Source organism: Pygoscelis adeliae, unplaced genomic scaffold, assembly GCF_000699105.1.
Source record: "Pygoscelis adeliae isolate BGI_AS28 unplaced genomic scaffold, ASM69910v1 Scaffold458, whole genome shotgun sequence".
In the NCBI taxonomy this organism is placed as follows: domain Eukaryota; kingdom Metazoa; phylum Chordata; class Aves; order Sphenisciformes; family Spheniscidae; genus Pygoscelis; species Pygoscelis adeliae.
Genome location: NW_008825352.1, coordinates 156844 through 176121, shown reverse-complemented (window position 1 = coordinate 176121; position 19278 = coordinate 156844). Strand labels below are relative to the sequence as shown.

The 19278-nt window shown below is 48.0% G+C and overlaps 1 protein-coding gene across 1 annotated transcript in view; it reads right to left on the bottom strand.

Annotated features, from left to right (window-relative positions):
• Positions 1-6084: 6084 nt before the first annotated feature.
• The window catches only part of ZDHHC1 (zinc finger, DHHC-type containing 1), a 17203-nt gene continuing 4009 nt past the window's right edge, over positions 6085-19278 (bottom strand). The window contains 8 exon segments of the mRNA XM_009330362.1: positions 6085-6251; positions 6253-6361; positions 6982-7090; positions 8096-8189; positions 8825-8910; positions 14615-14727; positions 18209-18367; positions 18710-18834. Of these exon segments, the coding sequence (XP_009328637.1) occupies positions 6092-6251; positions 6253-6361; positions 6982-7090; positions 8096-8189; positions 8825-8910; positions 14615-14727; positions 18209-18367; positions 18710-18834 (955 nt within the window). The 3' untranslated portion in view covers positions 6085-6091.

The following is a 19278-nucleotide window of genomic DNA, read 5'->3' as shown; positions in this document are numbered from 1 at the left end:
AGGCGGGCGAGTGGGGGGCACCAAGCCAGGGCTGGCGAGTTGCCCCACGGGGTCGGGTTGAGCAGGTCAGTTTTCGGTTCCTAAGAGCCAGGGTTTGTTGTGCGTTTGTTGTCACCATGACAGCCCTGTTGGGACAGAGCACAGTCCTTGGCCAGCTCCTGCTGTTCCTCACGCAGCCCAGAGACGGAAGCCCGGGAGGAGGCTGTGACTTGGTCCGGAGCCCGTGGCGCGGGCAGGAGCTGAGGAGGAGGTAGCACAGGTCCTGTGGGGTGGTGGAGGAGCACAGACAAAGCTCAGTGCTCAGCTCCCCGGGGACCTTTCCCTTCTTGCGATTTCCAATAAAGGTCAGGATGTTCCCAGGCTGTCTCCTGCCCTGGGGAGCTTAATGAGCTGTGTAACTCCAGCGCTCACCCGAGACACACTGAGGCTCACAGCTCAATGTCACCGAGACACGGCTTCAGATGCCGGGCTTGTCCCTGCTAGGACCATGTCTGTCTCCCTACCTTCCCACAGAGTCCTGGAGTGCTGTGACTGCTCCAGGGTGCAGCTCAGAGCTCGCACAAGAGCACAAGCACGACCCCGGGGCACCCTCTGCGCTCACCCTCCGTCCTCTTTGCCTCTCGCCTCCCTGGGGGCTGGGCACCGCAGGCTCCCCGGAGTCATCTTGTTTCAGGAATGAGTCGCTGGCTCGGCCGTATCTGGGGTGGGATGAGGTTATGCGGGAACGCTGCTTCTCTAGCGCAAGTTGCTACAAAACAGAGGGAAGTGTTTCGGAGGTTGTGCAATATGTATACGGTAACCCCAGCAACAGCATGTCCACAAGGCATTAATGGGTCTTAGCTGCGGCTGATGAGCGGCGCGATCGCGGCGTGCGTGCGTGCATGCCGGGTGTGCCAGCAGCGCGCAGAGCCAAGGGGGGGGTTCTGCCGCTCGAGCTGGGGTCCCGGCTGCGATGCACAGCACAGGGCAGAGAGGAGGGGAAAATGTACCCTCCTGCGGCAGGAGCTTCCTTCTCCCTCCCTGCAGTTCAAGGCAGCCCCTTGAGATGCTCTCAGGACGTGTCGAAAACAGAGCCCGGGAACAGACTCACCAAAAATCATTTCCCAAAGGAAGGTCCCCTTGACTTCAAAGAGAAAAACTAAGAAACTTGAGTCGCACCCGAAGATGAAAGCGAGCAGGGCGTACGTCCCACGCCAAGGCTGAGAGAGGAACGCGCTGCAAGGCCTGGCACAGCCGCTGGCAAGTGGCCAGGGATGGGGATTTCTGATTTTAGAGGACTCCGGAAAGCTGTCACCATCCTGCAAATGCATTGCTTGCTCCTGATGAAAAGCCACAGAGGCTCGTGGTGGGAATGGCCAGTCCAGGGCGCTGCCTCCCGCTGATGGGAGAGTTCGTGCCCCGGCAAAAAACCTTTTATTTGGTGCTGGAGAAGGGGCTCAGGGATGCCAGACCTCAATGTTTCTGCAGCGATGGGGAGCTGAAGGCACCAGGAGTTCCTCTGTCACCTTACCCAGCTCTCTGATGGCCTCGGGCTGTAGCAAGGGCTTAGCTCGCCGTCACTGCAATCCTCTGATGTGGTGGCCGGGACCGCTCTGCCTGCACGCTGACCTCTGCAGCGGTACCCTAACGCGACTCCTTCCTTTTGGTTGCTGCCACAGGTCTGCTATGGAGCTTCCTCACCCAGTGCAGCAGCCGTGAGCCTTGCCTGGGCAGCAGAAACGCCCTCGGCACCTGAACCCGCAGGTATCAGCATTAGGGTCCCAAAAGGACAGAAACGAGGTGGGGAAGGAGCGAGCCGGGGCTGTGCCTGCCCCTGCCGTGACCATCCTGGAAAGGTGCCACCTCCCTGCCATGGAAAACTTCCATGACTTTGTGGGATACCACACACAGCACCCAAAGCCGGGGTCCTGAGGGCACGTGTACATTGCAAAGCGGCATCTGCAAAAGGCCCTCCCGGCACGCAGCAGCTCGGCTGAGATGCTCAACTGCACTTGCGAAGGGTCATCCTCGCTGGGAACTGATCTGGGGCGGACAGTTCTCCCAGGAGCTAAAACCATCTCAGTCTCACCGTTTTCACTCTCGGGTGCCCAATACGCACCTTCAACAGTCCTCCTTTAATGGGGTTGTGGTGAAAACACAAAACCCAGCCAAAATCAAATGCCGCGCGGCACACACAATCCTGCCTGCCGCCCATGAGGTTCAGGAGACCAGAGTCCGACGCTGCCAGCGCTGGGAGCCCGTCCTGCTGGGGCCTGCCTCTTCGCTCAGCATCCAGCTGCCCCAACGCACGGACAAGGTATTGCACGTTTTGCAGCCTTGATTTATTCTGCCTCGGCCGGCACTCGATGCAGTGGAGAAAACGGTCCATGTCTCAGCCGAAGGCAGCAGGAGGATGTCTTCCCCACCTCCCAAATCAGGGTCCCCAGGGCATCCTGTTGGCACCCAGCAAAAAGCGTGGGCTCCTGCTCCTCACAGGGAAACCTGCGGGGTGGGACAGAACCAGTACAGCCCAGCAGCGTGTGGGGCTCTGCACTGGTTGTCGGGGTCTCTGGAGGCAGAGACCCTTCTCAGGTGGGTGTTTGTGTGCGTGGCAGGGGAATTTGGGGCTTACGGGCCGTTCCCAGTAGGCATCCTGTTGGCACCCAGCAAAAAGCGTGGGCTCCTGCTCCTCGCAGGGAAACCTGCGGGGTGGGACAGAACCAGTACAGCCCAGCAGCGTGTGGGGCTCTGCACTGGTTGTCGGGGTCTCTGGAGGCAGAGACCCTTCTCAGGTGGGTGTTTGTGTGCGTGGCAGGAGAATTTGGGGCTTACGGGCCGTTCCCAGGAGGACAACTGGCAGGTGAGCACAGCCTGGGAAGGGGAGGGCAACTAAATGGTGAACCTGAGGGTGAGCCCCGTGCTCCTGGAGAGCGTCACGTCCCAGCGAACTGCTAGCAGTGTAGGACATCCCCTTCCTTCCCAGCGTGTCCTCGGAACCTGCCACCTCGAGACTATGCCGGGCCTTTCTCTCCCTGGACGTATGATAGACTGGGAAACCCAGCTCCACTCACCCCAAAGGGCGCGGCAGCCTTCCTGCAGCACGGTGCACAGCCGGACCGGCCTCCTCCCTGCGGTGCTCGCCCGGCTGCAGCACAGAAAGCAGGCTGGAGTTACGTACCTCCTGGAGAAGGTGGTCTACCCCCTCCCCCTCAGGGAAGGCGGTCCATAGAGACCTACGGAGAGGGGACCGCTGTCACCCACACAGAGGTTAAGGTGCTAAGCCCAGCTGGGACAGCAGAGGTGCAGGGAAAAGTTGGGGGGGCATCAACTGGGCAGATAAATGAATGACTGCAAAAAAGGAGGAAATATTTAGCAAAGGGCATAGAAAATTTTATTGTGGACAGAGCTACTGAAGAGCTCCATACACGACTTTGGGGCAGGTTCTGCACGGACAAAGGGTAAGAAAACACATGAGGTCTGCTCAGGGGCACCCGCTGGAGAGAAATTACCAATGCTTTCTGGGTGGAGGGACGGCACGCCTTTGAAAACCCTGAACCCAGCATTACCGCAGGGTGTCGTTCTCTTGGATGATAGCAGACGTGAGGAGAAACAACCGGAAGGACTTTACCCGGGATCCATCGGTGAGCAGACGCCCTGGTCTCTGCAGACAAGCAGTGCCATGCCTGCTGGTCCGCAAGGGTTGGTCCCCCACGCGCCTGCTTTTCCAAAGGGTCACGCTGCCAGCGGGTACCACTGGCCACAGCAGCAAGGGAAGCTGCAAGGAGCGTGAGCACAGGCCAACCCTTCCTGCAAATTCAGACATAACGACTTCAACAGCTACCTGAGACTTCACTTTCGCTGATCAACGGCTCACGTAATTCGAAGAAGAGTCAAGGCTCCTCATTCCAGCTCTTTCAGGAGTCAAAAATCAGGCAACAGAGAAGGACGGTAAGACAGCCCTTTAAAGAAGCCTGGGGTCAGTGATCGTATCTACGCTGCCTTGCCAGAACTTCGCAAGGACTGTCCCAGGGAGTGCTCGGCCTGGATGGTCCCGTCTATGAGCCACACTCACCCCATAAACCCTTCAGCAAAGGGAGGACTCCCCTACTCCAACCTCAGCTCTGCAAGGATCATGTGTTTCCAGGAGCAGCTGCAGCACTTCGCCTGCTCCTTGAAGGCAAGCACTACTTGAAATGTCCGCCGCATGAGCACCACACAGCGTGGTGTTGGCTGGGTGATAGTGCTGGGGTGCTTGCCGAGGGAGCTGGGCCAGCTGCCGGCATTCCCGGGTGCTACTGGAATGGGGAGAGGCTTTCAACATACAGCAGGCGCCTTCCTGCCTCTCTCTGCTGAAGTGAGCTCTCCAGAAGGAAAACCGTCTGGGCCTAAAGTTCCAGGGGAAGTGGACTTTGCGTGCACCTCAGAGCAGCACAGCAGCCAGCATGAGCACTGGGATGACGGGCAACAGCCGGGCTGGGAAGCGCATACATCAAAGCCAGGGGTCCAGCCTGCCTGTCCCGTGTTGGCTGTGCCCGAAGAGCATCTGTCCCCAGATATCCCGTCCTGTTCTGAACCATTTCTGATGAATGCCTGCAGACTGAGCTAGGCAAGGGGAGGAACAGCTTAGCTCGACTCACATGCTTTGTCTTGTCCTTCCCTAACCTGCGCCCACTGTGGTCTGGAGAAAGGGTTTTTTTGTGGTTTCCACGCATCAAAACATTCGGTAGGGTGATAAAGACTTCCCAGACTTCCTCTTTTCTACTGGTGCACCTATGTGTTCACACACGCCAGCAGCGTGCAGCACTGGGGGCCTGTCCAGAAACGCTGCAACCGGCCAAGCCCGCTGCTCAGGGCGCCGGCTGTGCCGGGGAGGCAGGGGCTGTGCAGGTGCCACGGCTGCCAAATGACAAATCGTGTCAGGCACATCCATACCGGTGGCAAGGCCCATCGGGATGCGTGCGTAGCTGCTATCCCAGGCTCTGAGGTCAGCTGGCTGCTCGGCGGATCTGAGCTTGCTGGCGGCCCCGGTCTCAGCGCTCAGCCAGGAATTTGAAACGGGGCATGCTGCCTGGGGAAGCCAAGAGGGCAGGGAAAGCCAAGGCGCTGTAGCTCGGCAGCCCAGACAGCTCTCTGCTTCTCACCACCAGCACAGGGTGCTGTGACTCGAGGCACTGGCTACGTGCCCCGGTGTCTGGTGTGGGATTTTTCTGCAATGCAGAGACTCCAGGCTTGGCTGTGGGCTAATGTGGATCTGGCAGCCCAGGCAATGGAAAGGTTTCAGGACCTGCTGTATCCCAGAGCTTCTGATGAGAAAGCTGCTCTGTGGGGCACCCCGGGCTGCTGGGAAGGTGGAGCAAGTCAAACTACGCTGCCTTACAGAATACATGCTGGTGAACTTGGCTTGAGGGCGTACAGTGGAAAGCGGTACAGGGACAGGACAATCCTGAGGTTACTCCCTGACCACCTGCTGAAGCCCCTGCGCATGATCCAAAGACTGACAGGGTGTAGGCAGATGGGAAATTTAGTTTTCAGGGTGCAGGGAAGAGCAGAGATGCAGCCTTGTTCTTCCCCACGCACTCTCCCAGAAAGTTACCGCAGTACTAATGTGCAGAGGGCCAGGAGGGTACAGCCCCTTCCTATGGAGAGTGCTCTAGTTCTCTCTAGCAACGTGCCTACCTCAGGTTTGCCACCTCATTGCCTCTTGCCTTTGGTTGCGCATGAGAAACATCTCACTGCAGTCTGATGGCGAGCACACGGAGCAGGGATGAGTCCCTCAGCACTCTACGGAGTACTAACGCTGCAGTCCTTAACCAGTGGCAGCCCTGGGCACACCCCTGTCCGGGGCGACTGTTCCCCCTTGACGAGGAGAATGGAACTGGGCTCAGGGGCACTCCTGGCTCAGGAAGAGGCAGCCAGAAACAATGATGCAGCGGGGTTTTTACTGCCTCTCAGCTAGTTCTGCTGGAAGATGGACAGCATCAGGTAAAGGGACGCTGCTACCTCCAGCGAAAAAGACGAGTCACTGGAGTCAAGATCTTTGAACGGCAACACACAAATAGAAAGAGAACCTCTTGCCTTGTCCCCAAAGGCTATGGCTTTGGAAAGCTGATCACTAGGCCGCTGTGGTGTTTGTCCTTATGTCCTTAAAGCACGGATCACGTCTGCCCACGTGCTGCTTGCTGGTGCATTTTCTGTGGTGCGGCTCGGATGTGCTCTCACTGGGCTGGGGCTGAGAGACATGAGGTTCTCCGCTGCTCTTACTTACAAACATTCTTAGAAAAAAGTTCCAAGTCTTGTTTCACGCGTCTGTCTGTCTGGCAGCTTTTCCTTTTTACCTTGTGCCCAGAATACAGATTCTTCTTCCTGTCACCTCTGGGATTGTCTGTGGACAAGGGATAGCCTTGAGAGTTGCTTGAGCTATTCTTAGGAGGCCCATGAAGGGCAGTGCTCCCAAGGCGAGTCTGAGCCACAGGAATCTCATCCATGGACTCAGCAGACTCTGAGTGATAGTCAGCTGGGGGTCCCACCGCCCGGATGAGGCCGGTGCTGCTGGGGGGCACAGCGGCTCTCAGAGGAAAAGCTGGCACTAAGAGGCGAAGGCTGTGGGAAGATGAGGTGGCAGCAGCCGTGGCTGGGAACTCTACAGATGGAAAGAAAGGGAGAAGAAAGCTTAAGAAGAGAGAGAGAGAGAGAGAGAGCCCTCAGCCCCACAAAGACATCAACAAGCCCAGAAACTCTGACATGGCTGATCCACTAGTGTTAAAGAAAATCATACTTATATTTACGCAAATTAGATATGAAAATGTAGAGAAGTCTACACTCAGCAGCGTACCCAAGTCTGATCATTTTACAGGATCTCCAAGCACTCAGAAGCACTCATTTTCCCTTCTTAGGCAAATTGACTTTCCGCCAGTGCTGGGTTCTCATGACACACTTCATTTCTGTGTGCCAGCAACCAGAAATGCAGTTCAGAAGCAGAGAAGCTGACCGGTGCGCTCTCACCTGACTGGGATTCTGGGAAAGAGGGCCAAGGTCTAGCGTGTGTTTTAGATCTGCCGTCCATTGCTGAGGAAGAAGCTTTATGCGTCTTCTTTCTTCTTTTTTTCTGTCGCTGTGAAAGCAAGTGGCCCAAGAGAAGGGAAGTCACTTCAACAGCCCAAAGTAACGAGACACTCAGGTTTTTTAATTGCTACCTCTCTTTAATTCCTCCTATTTTTAATAATGAGGATTAAGTATGACCCAAGTCCAAGAATATTTTATAACTTAGGACTGAGTTACTATAAAGCAATGACAGAGAACAGGTATTTAATGAACACACACGTTATCTGCATCCGGCGATTCTCTGTGTGTAGGTACCTTTAAGCTGTCACCTCATACAGCTGGAGGATGTATGAGAGACTGGTGGACAAATGCATTTCTAGAGTCAAACTAGAAGAGGGGACCAGAAGTCACATAGCACAGGACATCCCAAGAGAGAGATAGCTCTTGTCCAAAACACAAGTATAGTTGAAAAGGATTTTTTCTTATCAGCTAGATGACAAGATTTTGATTAATAAGCCTGGAGGAAAGGGGGAGAGCACCACCACCTGCCATTTGAGCAAGGGGGGAGAGCATCTGGACGTAGGTACAAGAATATCAAGAGCACGGAAAACTTGACTTTGGACAGCTGTTTCATACACTCAAGCTTCATATCCACACGCACACACCATCTTTCCCTGGGCAGATGCTTTAACGTCCATATTTGAACGTATAAACTGCTGGATTTTGCTCTACAGAAACATGCACAGCTTGTTACATCAACAAAGTAGTAAAGATACACTCACTGAACTGCACTGGAGCAGCAAGATACTGTATTACAGCTGTATTACAGCTAGGCTGAGAGCTTATGAGGGAACTGCAGAATATATCTGATCACAAGTGTGAGCTGAGACAGGAGAGTATCACTTGATTGTAGTGACTGCAGGGCACAGCCATACCTGCAGATACATGCTGAGGACAGGGAGGGCACGTGTACGAAGGAGTTAACCGCAGCCCGCACTCGAGCGAGCGTGCACCCATGCAACCTGGTGAATCGTCAGCTGCAGAGGTTACGGTATGTAGCAAGTCTCCTGCTTACCTGAGAAGGGACCGCAACGTGAAGAGACGGGAGGTCAGAGGAGGAGCTCTGCTGGGGGTCAGCTTCATCATCGCGGACATAGAGCTTTGAAAAGCTAAAACACACGGCAGATATACAAGATGCTTCCCTTAGACATGACTTAACTCTGGTGCTTCCCTTAGACATGGCTTAACTCTGATGCCTGCTTTGCTTGCACGTACTCATCAGCCTGACCGAAGCATCCCCTGCCTTGCACAGCATTCCCAGCAAGACTGCAGGGTAACTTTTCCTGCACAACTATGCGAGATATGAAGGGTTTCTTCTCCCTTCCCCGGGGACACGAGTTAATAGGCAAGGATTAATTAAGAGACAAGGATGCTGTTTTCCCATGAGTGCTTGCCTGTGTTATAAACTTTGTTGTCGTGATTCATCTCTTGACAACCTGAAAGCATATAACTATAATGAGCTCAATATAGGAATTACAGGACAAATCAGGCAGCTTTAAAATAATTTTAATACAAAAAAGCCTACACAGAGTATTCTAGGAAAGATATTTTCCCAGGGGAGGGGAGGCAAGTACTCAGGTATTTACCCTCCTGAAACTCAGAGATTTCACCATGCCTGGGTCAAAACATTGGTGCTCCCTATCCTCCTAAGTACTTCTGTCTTGGGGTCCATCAGTGACTTTGATGACAATTTCCCGTTCACCATACATGCTGCTGGGAGACTCCTATCTATGACTTTACTCACCCTTTTCCTGAAGTTACTGTTGAGAATTCCTCTACTTGAATACCAGGGTCTGTATAGCCAGAGTTACCTGAAAAAAAGTCTGCTTCCTGGAAAAAAAAAAAAAAGAAAGAAAGAAAAGAATGAACATTTTCAGACCAATATGGGCACAGAGTGGAGAAGAGGGATTTTCACTACAGAGATGTCTTCTTCCTCCTTCCTCAGCCACAGGCCAGACATTTTCTGTCCTTACAGCTAGCACAGCTGAAACTCAGCAGGAGTCTGCTGCTTAAGAAGATGGAAAACCAAGATTGAGACAATTAGAAGTCCCTGATTCATTCATTTAGTCCAGCCAGTATTTCATGTGACTCGAAAACAAATTACACTTACGGAGACCAGCTTAATCATTTCTTGGGACCACATTCAAAATATCACTTAAAGCTTCCATTAGTTATACCGTTCAATCATAGGAGCTAAGCAGTGAATGCAAAAAACTTCTTTTAAATTCAGAATGGAGGTGAGGAAAATGAAAGCATGCAACACAGAGGAAAAACATAAAGTATTTTCTGTTTCTTGTGTGAATCCTGTGTGGCTAGTAACTGCTGGTTTTTAAAAAAGAATGTGATAGATTGCTCATTTGGCTCAGGTACAGATGAATTCAAAGTAATGCCATCCTGAACTTTAAAATTGCATACTTTCATAAACATATAAGAAGACGCAACGAATAAGCCTCCTAAATCCAAGTGCCTGCATTACAGAAAAGGGCTCCCACTTCTCCCTCAAAAGGACACAGTTAAGGTGGCCAGAGTCCCAAGTGAGGCAGGGTATGAAGCCCCCTTGTCAAAAAGGATAAACCGTGCTCAGAACCTTGACACTACTTTTCAGCTGCTCTTAAACTTGAATAATTAGCAAGACAACTTCCTCTTAAAACATTTTAGTGTGTAGTGACTATAAAGACACACATACATTTTAAGGCAACTTTTAGGTGGTAAAGACGGAGGGATTTTAAATGCGATAGGCATTAGCTTCCAAAAAAGCTTAAACAAGCTCATGAAGACCTATTTGTCTGAACAGCCTGCTCAGCAAACTTGAGAAAATGAAGTCAAAGTTGGACGTCCCACAAACGGGTTCCTGAGAGACCCAGGGCCTCTGCACTTCAACAAATTCATAAACAATCGACAAAAGAGCAGAACAGTGAGATGAAGTCTGATGATGATGCTCCCTTATGTAAGGCAATAAAAATGAAAGCCAACCGCAAAGAGCTGCAGAAGAGTCTTGCAATATTGAATTACGGGGTGATAAAATGGCACATGAAAATCACTATTGCTAGATGTAAAGTGACGCACGTGGGAAAAGCAGTGTAAACTTTACATACAGAGCAATGGTCTCTGAACTAGAAAAGGATTCGTGGAGCTGCACATTCAGTGGCAGCCAAGAAATCATTTCAGATTATAGGAATGAAAAGGAAAAGCATTAAAAAAAAAAAGAAAATAGTTTCATGTTACTGAATAAATTCATCGGGAGCCTGGACACTGGATTCTCTATAGTGTTCCAGCATCTTCCCCCCCAGAAGACCTGGAAGAAGGTACAGAGAAGAGCGACAGGACCAATGAAAGGTATGGAGCAGTTTCTGTACAAGAACCAGCTAATGGGTCAGGACTCTTCAGTCAGGAGAGGAAATACTCAGGGCAGATATGAGCGGAGAAAGCAAATGGGGAGTAATTGTTTACCATCTCTCTAACACAGCATTCAGGGAGCATCAAATGAAAAAAAAATAGGTAGTAGTTTCAAAAGAAACCGAAGGAAGGCTGCACTTTTGACACAGCATGGAAATAAGCTGTAGCACTCACTGCCATAGGATGCTGCAGGTGCTAAATGTTACATGGATTCAAGAAGAAACGACAAAAGTTTGTGTGAGAAACCAGCAAATATAAAGCCGTTCGAAGCTCTGTGCTCCAAAAGCCCCTAACACGTATTGCCAAGTGCTGGGAGAGGGTACTGGGGACTACAACTCTTGCACTCTCTCTCAGCGTCCACAATTTCCACAGTTGGCCAGTGTCAGAGCCAGCACTCCGGTCTGATCAACTCTGGCCAGCCTTCTTTACACGCCAGAAGAGATACTTCCAAAATCACTAGCTGCTTTTGAACGTCTTGGCATCAATGTCTGGAGTCTCAGTACTCGTGTGATTGTTAGATAAGACAGTTGCCAAACTGGAAAGACTTCAGGCCTGTTGCCTTTTGTAACATGCTCTGAGTTTAATTGGTCTCGTAAAGGAAAAAAAGGAGTTGGGAAGGAATTTGCAGCTGTTTTATAGGTGGTAACATCAAATTTGAAGGGAATTGGTTTAGCAGTCCCAAACATTAGAACTTTCTGATTTGAGAATTATGCTGCTTGGGGCTATTATAGGCAGGGTTTATGCAAGTGCAGGATTAATAATCTGCAGAAGTTGACCACATGTATTTCAAATAGAACTTGTAACTCTAGTCAGATCATTGCTCATCATCGACCGAACACCAAATGCACATAAATGTTTCCTCAAATCTCCTTGGGGACCAAATTCTTAACATTTACATTCAAGCCCCATGCACCTGGGTCACCAATGAAGGACACCACACACAATCTCGTGTCACTGTGAGCGTACGGGCGGTAGGTCTTTTCAGAGGAAAGCACGCCGGGGCTGAAATGAGCTGCAGCAGGAGACATCCTCGTAAGACTGCGCAGAGTAACTGAAAACGATCAGGATTCAATGTCCACAGCATACAAACAGGACTGCAGGACCGGCATTTCAAAGGAGATTAAGAAATTATACATCTTGAGAATATCATGAACAACTTCTTTCCAAGCAGGGAATGAAAGAGCTTTTTTGTCCATTTTAGCCTTCTATAAATTACGTATAACCAAAGCAGCCACATAAAAGAAAGTAAAACCTCAGAGCTGACTAGCAGAAGCAAATGGAAGAAGACTCAATCAGTAGAAAATACAACGTTCTCTCAGTGTGACAAAAACTACAACCACAGCGCAGAGTCCCAGCCTCCCTCCGCTCCCACAGTTGTTAGCGGGACAGCCAGCATCCTTCAACTGCAACAGCAAGACAAATCTACCCTTTCCAACTGGGTTGTTGGGATTCAGCTTTTACTCTTGCTGAAAACAGACTGCTAAATCGACAGACCGCCCAAGTTCCTTGCAAATCCTGGCCATGCTCAGACCTCCTCTGGAGGCTGAATACCAGCTGTGTCCACCCCAGTGGTGGTGGTTACAACTTCAGGATGAATTCAGCTCCCTTGCCCACTGCCACTTCAGTGACAGCCAGTGCCCTGAAATGTTGTCTGGCTGGAGGGGAGGCAGAATTGAACAGGCAAAAATGGTTCTTGTCCCAGGGAAAGTGGGTCTGTTGCAAGTGTTGAGGCTGAGAGTGAAGACTAGGTTCATCTTAACCGGACATTGGAAGAGGGAAACAATATTGAAAATGTGAGGGAAGCTGCGTAAAATCCGTGTTTATTATTTAAAATCAAACCTCACCAACCTGAATCAGAGTCCAGAGCAAGTTCAAAGCTTTAGGAATGTGAAAAAAATCACATGCCAGCTGGCCTCACTGTGAAAGCCAGCTCCCTGGTATGAATGCAATTAGGCATTAAAGCGTTGGGTTTGGTTTAGCTTTGATTTCTTTGGACTGCTATGCAACTGCCTACAGAAAAAACTGTTACTTGCACACGCTGCTTTGGGTATAGTAATAGAGGCACAGGCTGTATACGTCCAACTGTTTTGCATTTTTTTGTGACATCTGAACCACTTAAGTGTGCAAAATTAGGGCTTTTAACTTCGTGCATGTTCTGAGAAGGATTCTACAAGTACATAAGAATCCTTTAACCTGAATAAGAATCCTTTAACCTGAACATAGCCGAAGACTTAACCACAGACAAACACGGAAAACTGAAGCCAAACCCAACACCCAAGCTTGAATAAGGGTCAAAAACAAGGATTAAAGGGGAAATGCATGTTTCTTCTTACTCCCTAAAATGAATGAACACTTAAGACAAAAGTGAGAAGAGGATGATTTCCATTTTATGCTTGCAACATCTTGGATCAATTACAAAGGATTTCTGTGTTGAAGCTAAAGAAGGCTGTAGTCAACACAGGTTACAAAAGGCAAGTCACTTGGTGTCCTCCTACTCCAATCTATTTGTTTGTGTTTATCTCTCGGTTGCTATGTAAGAAACAAGGAAAATCTGGTGGGTTAACATTTTTCATAACAATGTTACTGGGCATCATCCAGTCTTTCTTGTTCCCCAAGGTACTAACTGCAGTCCTGAAACACAGAACTGCTTTTCACCCTGCTTCTTCCAGGCTTGCTGCTTCCAATTAACCATATTCACACATATCGAGATAAGCACCAGCGCAGACAGGAGAACACCATTGAATGGCTACATCCCAAATGTGCACACACTCAGAGTCCACCCCTGTTCAAGTATATTTTCAGTATCAATCAAAATTCAGTAACTAGGAAATGATTAGCGCTAATGCTTTATTATTGTTTTAATTTTCATAGTAAGCAAAGCTCTATGAGACAAAGTGCCAAATATTTTTGTTGTTATGGAAACCTCTGTTTAAACTGAAAGTTCAGCTTTTCCAAGACAGTAAAAAAATATGTATGAAAAGCTGGGGTCTCCACACGAAAGGGAGTTAGCTCACTTTCCCCTTTGCTTTGATAGGGAAAAACTACAAATTAGTCCGGACAGATCCCAGTATCTCTACACAGAATACTTGGATGAAGCTTGGATTTAATTAATGTCTTATGAAATATAAAACTGGTTGTATCGTAGGTAACTTACTTGCATAAAACTAAAAGTTACACGGGATCGCAGAATCGCAGAATAATTTAGACTAGGAAGAATTTCTGGAAGTTTCTAGTCCAACCCCCTGTTAAAGCCAGTACAGAATTTGTCCAGTCAAATTTTGAGTAACTCCAGGGATAGAGCTGCCTTGCAGCAAAATAAATTACACTGAACCTCTCAATTCATAGCGGAATATATATGCCACTGCAGAGTGTAACAGCATTAAAGAGCTTGTAGAACTCTTTTTACAGAGATACAGATCAACATCGTGGTAATCACAAGGACCCTTATCACTACGTAGACTCAATTCAAAGAAAAGCAGATATCTGGGTCATTTCTGAACACGATTGGTGTCCTTTTCCTTTTCAAGATGGTTCAACTATTGGTATTATTAGCTGTTTCTCCAGCCTTAGAGCCTGTCTCACTTTCAGTCGTGACCTGCGATACCGCTCACATAAGCCAGCAGGACGTGCACTGCCACCCAAACAGATGGTCCTGTCCTTTCCAGTGACAGGACCCTTCCCACTCTTCAGTCACCCTCCTTCGTGCTGACACAGGCATTTATGTGACTGCTTGGTGAACCAAACGGGAGGGAGCTGGGCCAGCTAAACACGAGCTCAACTGTTTTTTTTAATAAAGTTTATTCTTACCCAGATGAGTTCCCCCACCCTGTTCACTGCATGACTGTAACGAACAGCTGTGCTGGCAGAAGAGAATAGACAGTGCAGGGCCGAAAACAAGTGGTGGAGGAAGAGAGTGGGTGGGATTGATCCCTTTGAAAGCAGTCCTTGCTTATGCCTAAAGTGTTCATCAAATTACAGGCCTTACACTTTCCCACATCCTCCTCAACTCCACCAAAGTACCTCTGGAGTCTTATCTCTAGCAACTGCCTCTAAAATTTGGAGCTCACAAAAGTGAAGCAAACTCTACACAGTGGACAAGTGAGGCTGTTTGTCAGAAATGGACTGAAAGTACGAGTACCTGACCGGGTCTCACTTGGGAGGGACAAGACTCCAGTTGCTTGTCTACCTCTTTCACCTCTTGCTGGGGACGCTGCTGCAGGATGTACTCGTACGTAGTCAATTTGTTCCACACTGGGAGGAAAGAAAGAGAGCTGTCAGTGCAGGAAAGGCCACTCCCTGATTACACTTAGACAAACAGTCTGAATAACCATACAATCAAATAGTAACTATAAACATGAAAAGACTGATACTCTAAGCCAAAAGTACCTTTGCACTGTACATCTTACTACATCCTTTATTTCATCATCACACTTCCTCATAGTCCCACTATTCTTCTAAAGCCTCATATACGTGGTACAGCCTTCCATACCGTAGTAATTTGCTCAGCTCATTTCAGAGCAAACCCTTATTGGGTGTGAATAATGGATAAGATCTGTATTGTACAGAAAGCTCAGTGAGTAGTCAGAAGGTACGTGATGCTAAATGGAGAAAAGAAATTCAGCAGGTTAGTGTGTCCTGTAGAGGAGATTGAGACACTTAACGTCCAAAACTGAGCATCAAATGCACGGCTTGCCCCGTGCCAAATAGATGGGCCCAGAGTTTACGTGTATCCGAGTTTATGTGCTCTTGAGGTCCCAGGCACAAACACATCTGCTTCCATGAATGACCAAAAGCATGTGACATTTCTGAGCAGCTTGGTTTCTTCATGAGACCCAAGATGTTACGAGGATCCAAAACTCAGACATTCCTCCCATAATGACCCTGTTATGGTAAGTATTTTTAGAGCACAAAACCCAGAAATGGATGCTGAAGGGTTTTAGTGCACAGCCTGGTAGTCATTCTTCCTTTTTACGGAAGCATAGTAGTTAAAGCAGCTGCCTAGGATGTGGGACATCCAGACTACAATCCGTCCTCTGCCTGAAGACATTGGTATCAGTAACATCTTACCTCTCAAAACCATGCCCTAAACACAGGATTACTTCACAGGAAAGTGGGGGAGAGCAGAGGAGAAGGTGCCCCTCCTGTTAAAGCAATGATCTTATGAAGAAATAAGAATTCAAGATCCATTTGGCCAGGAAGACAGAGCATAAAAATGAATGTGAGTCTGCAGCCAAGTGATTAGTGAATGCACCTAACGGGGACAGCGCAGGGTGCTGGCAAATGCTCCTAGAATGGTACCGTACGCTTTATTTGGCAAACAGAATATTGCTTCATAAGCAAAGGGCTATAAACCATTTTTAATTTAGAGTTTGTTGGTTTTGAATACTTAACAGTGTAACTTTTAAAATATTCTAATAGAGCTATTTAGTTTAAAAATACTGCATTTGTCTGGCCAGATAACACTGCAGCACATACTGTGCAATATATAAACACAGCTTGTGAAGAACCCCATATCCTTTCCTATATTCCCTTCCTATATTCCCTACTATTTTTTTCTTTTTATTCTGCTTACTATTGGCCTCTCAGCATTGAAGGAAAAAAAATATCCTCCCTCTAAACTTCTGAAGTGCCGTGCTTCACTGAATGCCTCTAGAACTGAGTCTCAGTCAAGACTGGTAAATTTGAATACGTGGATCTACTATTTTGAGAATAACCTACTTCCGTCCTTTTGAGCGATAGCAGTGAGTAATTAAAATCAGGACAGTAGTTCTGAAAATTTCACTGTGCTTGTAACAAAACTAGATTCTAAAATTTTCGTAGTCATACCTGACTTAAGCCAGGTTTTCTTATGTGAGGCTTAAAGGCAATACCACTCACAGGGGCACTATTTTCTTTCTGTAATTTAATTATTTAAAAAAAATAGGTTTATGAAGAAATGTTCACGAACAGTTTTAATTGGTAAATAGTATTTCTAGTCCCAAAAGAGGTTAGACAGTTCGTTCCAACACTGTCTACCTTAAAGCGTTCAGATGAGACTATTGACAATTACAGGTGTGGAATAAGAGGAATTTAAACCAGACATATTTTGCCTATCATCTCCCTGAATCCCAGTTGTCAGTGTAATGCATGCTTATATGTAACACACAATATAGGCTTCAATATGGTAACATCGCTCCTTTTAAGCAAGGACTTACACACTGCACTTCTGCAGAGCTGGAACCAGTTTCAACAGGGTAGCAGATTTTAATGTAATAAAATGTCAACAAAAATTAAGAATAATTAAATTCTGTTTCCATGTAAGTCATAAAGATTTAAAATTGGGCCAGAAATAAAAGTTGATTTGGCTCAAAATTTATTCTGAAAGAGGAAAACAAAATCACCCTAAGACAACAGCAACAACAACAAAAAAATCCCCCAAACCCCGAGTAGAACTAGTGTAACACAGGCGCGGTTCTGTGACACGAGAAAGCATGTCTTTAGCCCAAGGAGGGAGCACCCTCTTGTGGAAGTTGTACACAAAGACAGGATAAATACCGCTCGGTACTAAACCGAATAATCCTTTCTTTTTCATCCAAAAGAAATCTTCCTGGAGCGGCCCCAGCTTTGTTATGCTTTTAGTCTTTCTACAGTGCTAGATCGACCTTTGAAATCTCCAGGCATCGCCATTAACCCAGCAAAGTCAACGTTCAGTTCCACCGAGAAAGCAAAACCACAGCGCGACCAAATGTAAAATAAGCTCAAAGAGGCTGCAGAAGGAAACCAACGGCCAATGACCTCACTGACTGTAACGTTAATGCCAGCTGAGGAACACTCACCCATCAAACGCTACGCTTCAGCAGTGCAACTATTTTGCTTCTGGAGCTGCACTGGTTTGTGCTGACCTAGTTTGTGTTGGCATCTGCATCGCTGTTAACTGACAACCTAAAAATCCACCCAGGGATCATCTGTAACCGACGTCCTCATTTCTCTTCCACCACATCCCTTCTTCCTTAGTTTTGGCACCACCGACTACTGCAAGCGTAAGATCTTTTCTCATCATGACTTATGTCAGGCAGCCAAACAGCATTGGCTTCATTTTAGACGATGGCTAAAAAAAGGTTTTTGATGCCCATCTGTACATAAACAAACATAAATATCCCTTCTTGACAGAGCAACAAGTAGGAGATCTAATGAGGAACCTTTCTAAAAACCTCTTCCCCTGAACTCCACAAGTAATTTTGTGCTGATATGGTACAGCTTCCATAAAGGGACCTTGACCTGGACGTCAGGCCTCCCGTTAGAAATTTAGATCAATACCGTCCGCATTTCTCCGGGGTAACGGAGAAACAGGCCCTCTCACACAACAGAAGTACTGGGGAGCACAGTGAAGAGACTCACAAAAGCCAATCTGGATCTGCCATCACTGGCACTGAGCTGGAATTAACCAGTTCATCCCACCTGGCCTCTCTACTACTCTCCCACGTGCTTTCAGTTCCAGGATAACACAGCTTAGACACATGAATGCACAGGCCCAATGCAAGCCCCATACTGCACATGCACTGATAAGCCCACCTGTTACTGGGGGAAAATCAGAAGTATAATGTTAAACCCAAATTTCCTACCTTTTCAACAGCAATCTTGCACAATGTGTGTATATTTGTGACACGGGTGAACACACAGTGAATGCAGAATGAGTAGAAGAAGCTAAGAGAAAATGAAATGGGGATGCAGTTGACAGGAACATAATACCTACTAAGATAGATGTGGAAGGTCAAGAGGTGGCCTAGTAGGATCACGGTCATTAGGCTCAGAAGAATAAAAATCCCAGCTATGACCAAAATAGCAGATGCCCGAGTCTCAACAGGCGCTGCAGGAAGAAACACAAACCAGCGATCTGTGTGGTTCTTCAGAGCTGTAAAACAAAAGGAGTTGGAGATAAGTAGATTGTCCAGGTATTAAAATCTCTAACTAAACTTTACAGATGGAAATACTGTTAACTCAAAAGTAGCTGCAGACCCATTATGCACTGGAGGTCTAAGAAATCTTTTGTCTGCAAGGCCTTTGGGAAGAACAGTTAGTCAGCTCGGTAAGGAAAGACATTCCGTCCAGCTGAGCAGAGATAGTCTTGCAGAAATACACAATTGAAGGACTAAGGAATGGAGTTCCTCCTCAGCGGGAGAGCCCACAGAATCCAATCCCATATCGAGATATGCTGGCTGATTCACAGGATGCTCAACTGAAGCACTGCTAGTACCATCAAAGTGCCGGTCAGAGCGAAGCATCATGGGGTCGATGAAGAACTCCACGAAGACGTAGCAAGCGACGAGCAGCAGAAGCCCAAGGCCCAGAATGGCAGACATCACGCTATTCAAAAAGAGCCTGCCAAGAAGGTCAGAGGTCTGAGTGGCTTCAATAACATCACGCATACAATTCAAAATCCCAACCCCTAACAAAGACGGAGATATAGACAGCCATCCCAAATTACTGTGACGCTTTCTTACACTTATGATAGATACTGGTTAAAAGTCTTACTTCTGCTTTGTTACCCTGAGGGACTAAACCGTGACCCTTTAGGGCAGCCGTGGTTCCAAAACAGTCAGGTAGACCTAGGACAGACAAAGAGCTCCCTGCACAAAACCTGAAGGCAGTGTAACGTGGCAGCCAGTAGTAACAACTCTTTGCTTTCCGTGCGGTTTTAGTGCAGGAAAGTAAACTGAGAAGCAACAATCAGTGATAGCCTCCTTATTCTTTATCTTAAACCTGGCACAGATTAGAGGTGCCTATGTGCTGCTGCCTATATTGCTGCTGGCAAGTCTCGTAGGG